This window comes from Octodon degus, unplaced genomic scaffold, assembly GCF_000260255.1.
Source record: "Octodon degus isolate 3935 unplaced genomic scaffold, OctDeg1.0 scaffold00065, whole genome shotgun sequence".
Lineage (NCBI taxonomy): Eukaryota > Metazoa > Chordata > Mammalia > Rodentia > Octodontidae > Octodon > Octodon degus.
This window is the reverse complement of record NW_004524641.1, coordinates 7,442,108-7,447,666: the sequence shown is the minus strand read 5'-3', so window position 1 is coordinate 7,447,666 and position 5,559 is coordinate 7,442,108. Positions and strand designations below refer to the sequence as shown.

Here is a 5,559-nt window from a genome sequence, read left to right as displayed (position 1 = left end):
CACAGGGACCGCGGTTCAATCCCCCAGCATCGCATGCCGGCCAGCCCCGCCCCCTCGTGGGCTGAGCTGGCCACACACACACACACACACAAATATAAATAAATAAATAAATAAAAATTTTTTAAAAAAGAAATGAGTCTGTCCGGAAATTCTTTGCCATGTATGTAGATTTTGTTGTTTACCACGCCCCTTCCTTATCGTTGCTGGGGGGGTTATTGTTTTAGGAGGTTATACTTGTTTTTTGTATGGAAGGACTAGCAAATAGACTGAGGAGGGGGTGACAAAGCAGCTTGTTTCCAAGAAGAGTGTTGAGCTTCTCCCGGGTAGTTACAGGACTTTCGCGATCGTAGGTAGCGTGATTAGCTTCTTAGAAAATAAAGAAGACTGCACAGCCAGCAGAAAGCAGGATCATCCGGAGTGCAGAGATGCTTCCCAAGTTCCCGGAAGATCTCGAGCGAGGAATGCACTGGCCTGGTGAGGGCCTTTCGAAGTGTTCAACAGGTCTGCTTTCGAAGCACATTACTTTACGCCGAAGTTCCTGAGGCCATGAGTCATTTTTAGGAAGAATAGTTTTGGGGAATTATTATCGAGATGAAAAGTTTAAATGGCAACTGGCAAGGAACTAATGAACACAATTTGTGAAAAATCTCTCGAAGGAGAGGACAGTAGAATGATAGCAAGTGACGAGGGTCAAAAGATCAGAAATTTTAGGAATGCTGGTGTTTTTCAAAGCTAGAGAAAAGAATTGGAATATTTTCCACCATGACATCTTATTTTACTGCTACAGATTGGCTTTGGTAGTATCATTCAAGGCCGGGTGGAGAAAGGAAATTGTCTATTCTTGTACACACCTAAAACATAAAAATAAACAATCCCATAATAGTGGTTACAATATTTCGACTCTGGCCGTAAAACATGTACTGAATTCAAACCCACTGTTTTCTGTGGAACACAGTTTTAGGCCCTGCTTTAAAAATGGCTGCTGCAGGTTGAGAGCCTCAGAGGACATCGTGGCTGAGGGTCAAGGTTTGTCCTGGGCAACTGTTTTCCTCAGTTCCCTGCTAGGGGTGGCTTAAGTGTCACGTTCTGAAACACGGGTGTAACCTTTTCCTTGGCGCGAAGCTCTAACAGGGCATCTAAACAAAATAATGCTAAAGTCTTAGGAAATCTTGACCCTGCCTGTTCTGATTTTGAAGGACAAATTGCTTATCACCCAAGTGAGATTAGCGTGAGCCAGGCTGCCGCCTGGTCCTGTGATTCATGTAGTATGTAAACACTCATTTCTGGAGCCGGCCCACAGATCCGAGAGACTTAACTCTGTCCCACCTCCTGGAGAAGGCCAGTGGCTTAGCGTCCAAGGTGCCAAGGACAACCTGGGCTCTCCAGTCCTTGAAGAAATGTTTGTTTTTGTATTTGTGAGTTGTGCGTTTTGTGGGGTGGAATGTCCCGGCTGAATTTCTTTCTATTTTTTCTTCCATTTGTTCCTCTACTGTTACAAAAGCTGGCCGTGCTGTCTAGTTTCTGCAAGGGGGTATTGATTGAGTTGCAAGACGAAGGGAGTTTGCTTTCCGTCTACATAGGAAACAGTGAATGTAGGTAGCACTCTAGAACCCCGAGCTCTCACCTGCTGAGAGGTGGACCAGCGTCGTTGCCTCTGAATACTTTCAGCCCTGTGCCTAAGACCTGCTTTCCGTGAGTTTGCCTGGCAAACAGTGTGAGTGGGGTGTTTGGGAGGGTGGCTCATTGATGTAATTTAGAGATAGTTGTATAATATAATTTTCTAATGCTATGAATTATATTTGATAGTTGTTTTAGCATTTCTAGAATTTATCTGTGATTTTTGAAATGTCTTTTGTGAAACATAACTTCTTCATGGCGCTACCACGTTGGTGATTTTCTGGGCTTGCAGCTGAGGTAGTTAAGCCATGCAGTCCTGCTTTAACTCTGTCTTCCGTCTTCTCAGTGATCAGAATTTGAATGGGGCAAGAGGTTACAGAGCTCTAGGTAGTATAGTGTTTGATAGCCAATAATAATAATGATAAAATAACAATAATAATAATGATAATACAAGACATGAGTTCTCCTCCTCCCCTAGAGCCAGCAGCTGTTCCCTAGTTTCACGCAAGTGGCTCAGCCTTGAGATGAGGCTGCTCTGCTGCTGCAAATCAGCTCTCTGTTGGCAAGGGCCGGGGGCACGGTATCATGTTAACGGCAAATACTACACTGCGATTCCAGAGTTGTGTGAGAGGGCACCGCTGCATTGAGAAAGATTTTATCCTGTACTGAAGGTGGTTTTAATTGTCATCACCTCTTACCCTGGGCTGCTAGTGTGCTGTCTCAGTTAAGTCATTTTCTTGTGTGTGTGGCCAGCTCAGCCTGCCCTGGGGGTGGGGCTGGTGTGGCACACGGTGCTGGGGATGGAACCGCAGTCCCTAAGCTTGCCGAAGCTTGCCTAAGCAGGTGCTTCAGACCACTGAGCTATCTCGCTGGCCCCAATTAAGTCAGAATAAAATACATGGTCTTATTTATGTTTGATGCATTTGATCTTTATCATTTCTATTTTAAGAAATGAAAACTGAATTCTTTCTAATATATGTCTTAGGTTTAAGAGAGAAAATTGCAATGTGCTCAGATTAGATAAATTACTCAAGTGTTGATATATCATTTAGGGTTTGGGTTCTTACTTACTAACAGTTTTGTGTTAGGCAGGCTTCCCCAAGCCCATGGATATTAACATATTCCGTAGTTATTCTCTTTACCTTTTGTTAAAAGTGAAAAAAGATAGTGAATCACATACACGTAGTAATTCATATTGGTATATGACTATTTTCATTCTTTAAAATTTCCTGAAAATCATCAAAATACTTTTAGGAATATGGTCCAGAATTTTTGGATTCTTATTGCCAATTTTTGCAAACATTTACATCCTCTTCTCTTCAAATACGTTTGTTTCCTATTTTCCTTCAGTTAAAAGAACAACCCAGAAGTGCCCAAAGAATATGTCACCTACTTGCTTGAAAACCTTTAATTTAACAATTATTGACCAATCCCAGGCCTTGGATGGGATTATGGAAATGAAGGAGCATGATGGCATCCCTGAGGGGCAGCACCCCGTGATGGAGGCAACTGCATGCGTGAGTGCACGCAGCGGGGCCTTTGGGGGTGCACCTGGTGGTAGCGCTGCCATTAATAGGCGTTTCCAACATGAGCGCTATGCAGCCGGTTCATGCCTGTCTCCTGACCCCAGAGGAAGAATGCCGCTAGGGTCTTGGCCCAGAGGTTTCCAGAAGTCTCCAAGTGCCTGCCTGGTGCTGGCCTTGGAGACAAAGCAGTGGGACAGTGCAGTGCTGCAGGGCGAGGGACCCAGAGCCCTGTGGCCCGGAAGGTGGGGCCTGCTCCAGAGAAGGTGGCTGCTTAACAGGAGGTAGGAGCTACCCAGGCAGCAGGCAAGAGTGTGCCAAATGGAGGCCTGGCATGCGCAGGACAGAAGTTCCAGAACTGTTCTTTCTTTCTTTGGCTAATTTGCTTGGATCTAAAAATCAAAAAATTTTAAATATTTTTTGAGTGCTATACTTTTTAAAGGACCCCTTTCAGGATTTATAAAAAATGCAGGCAGTTGGAGGAGCTCAATAAAACACCTTTTCTTTTTCTTTCTATCCCCCAAACCTTTATCTCTTCTGGACCTGGAGGGGGAATTAGTTTGAGATTTCCCCTATTTATACTTTCCAAAATCATTTTCTTTTTCAGAATGACAGAACTAAATTGCTGATGCCTTTGAAACCTATTGTTCCCTCTGACCCCCAGCCCCTTCTCTGTTGTAATTGCCCAGTTGGTGCACCCTCGTCTCTGTTGTTCTCCTTTGTTTTTCCCTCTCTTTTGAATGAATTACTCTGCAAAGCTCTCTGTTGAATTCTGCCCTCTTTTTCCTCTCCCATTTGTCAAGGTCATTGTAAAATTTCAATCCAGTTTTCCTGTCAGCCATCTCCACCCAATTGGGTGTCATTGTTAAATTTGAGAAGAATGCTTTTGAGTCTATATCCAAAGCGTTAATAAGCATGTTAAATCTAGCAGCATTCAGCTGAGGCCCTAACCCTGCAGAATTCAATTTGTTTGTGCTAATTTATTTGCATACATTATAAAATTACCCCATCCAGACATGAAAGGGAAACTTAGGAAAACATACTATGAAAATCCTGGGTAAAACCAAGTGCTCAGCCACTGAATTCACTTCTGTCATGCTTTGCACTCACTTGTAATTTGAGGGGAAAGGAAGACAATAATTTTCTATGTCAGAAGGCTTGCCTATGACTGAGTTCAATAATCACTCACCATTACAATCCACATCTTCAGAAGGGCGTGTTCATCCGAGTTTGTGTCCTTGACATGTAACGGCCAGGGAGCCTGAACAAGTCACTTAACCGTGTGTGCTTCGGTTTCCTTATGGATTACGTAGTGATCCCTGACCTGCCCCAAGACAAGGACTAATATGATCAAACACAGGGGAAATCCCCAAATTTGACCATGCTCTAGACTACAAGGTATTGCATTAAGTTTCCTGGGAGCTTAATTCTAAACAAGATCACCCCTTGTCCATATGACCTCAGCCCCAGGATGTTTGTCTAGTTTTGGGGCATCATTAATGTTGACCTGTGTGGACTCGTTTACAAGAAGACTGGCTCTGGTAAGCCTAACAGAGATGAGATGTTCTTGCATCCTATTAGGACGTCATCCAGTTCAGAGTTCTAGGAAGACTTCAGGATGACAAATGGAAAATCATTCCTCTTAATGCCCTCATAACTTGGCTCAGGCAGGAGAATGAAAAGTCCCAAGTCACACCAGGGGCTGTAATTTGATAGCTCAGTCCCATAGTGGGGAAGCCACACCCAAATCTTTCCCCAAGTTAGCTACAAAGATGGACCAGAATAGAGAAGCATCAAAGTAAGCTGGAGACGAGGCTCCTGGCCTGTTTCGGGCACAGCAGAGAATCATGGAGGCCATCACAGCAATTCCCCCTGGACCTCCTTGTTTTAGGGTATGTCCATTTTTAAAATATTATCTTTAGCGGGCTTTCCTGTTACATGTCATAGCATTACAGCGCGTCACTGCTGAGGAAAAGAATTTCTAACATACATGCAAAAATAGTTCTGTCATTCAATAAAATATTTTTGTAAATGACAGAAACAGGTAATTCCCTCCCACGCCCACCCTCACCCTCAGCTTTGTATTTTGTTCACTGCTTGTTTTTCCTTTCGGTGCCTGGTGTTTTGGGAAAACACTTGGGCTCCCTCTGGTGGCCAGTTGGTGTCTCTGCATGTGAAACCTGTACGTTTCAGTTATGTAGCCCAAGATGTTTGAAAGAAAATTGAAATATGGTAGATGTTATTTTCTTTTGTAAAAGTCCTGAGACTTGGGAACCTTGAAGTTAACTAAAATCTCCAATTTATTTGTCCATCCATCCATTCGTATGTGAACACAGACAAGGTTCCATCCTAACACGTTGATATTCGACTTTCCCGAATATGGGGCAGCCTTGGACAGCAAGGCCGTGAGATAGAACGC

The 5,559-nt window shown here is 43.6% G+C and overlaps 1 protein-coding gene across 7 annotated transcripts in view; it reads left to right on the top strand.

Annotated features, from left to right (window-relative positions):
* Nucleotides 1-5,559, top strand: part of Rapgef4 (Rap guanine nucleotide exchange factor 4) — a 306,617-nt gene that overhangs the window by 187,953 nt on the left and 113,105 nt on the right. Inside the window, exons 1-2 of one of the 7 annotated variants that reach the window (XM_023719128.1) lie at nt 1,422-1,692; nt 2,968-3,134. The exons of 2 other annotated variants lie outside the window; for them this stretch is intronic. In XM_023719128.1, the coding sequence (XP_023574896.1) occupies nt 3,000-3,134 (135 nt within the window). In that variant the 5' untranslated portion in view covers nt 1,422-1,692; nt 2,968-2,999. 4 more of the 7 variants (XM_023719130.1, XM_023719133.1, XM_023719132.1 and 1 more) reach the window with 4 other exon arrangements.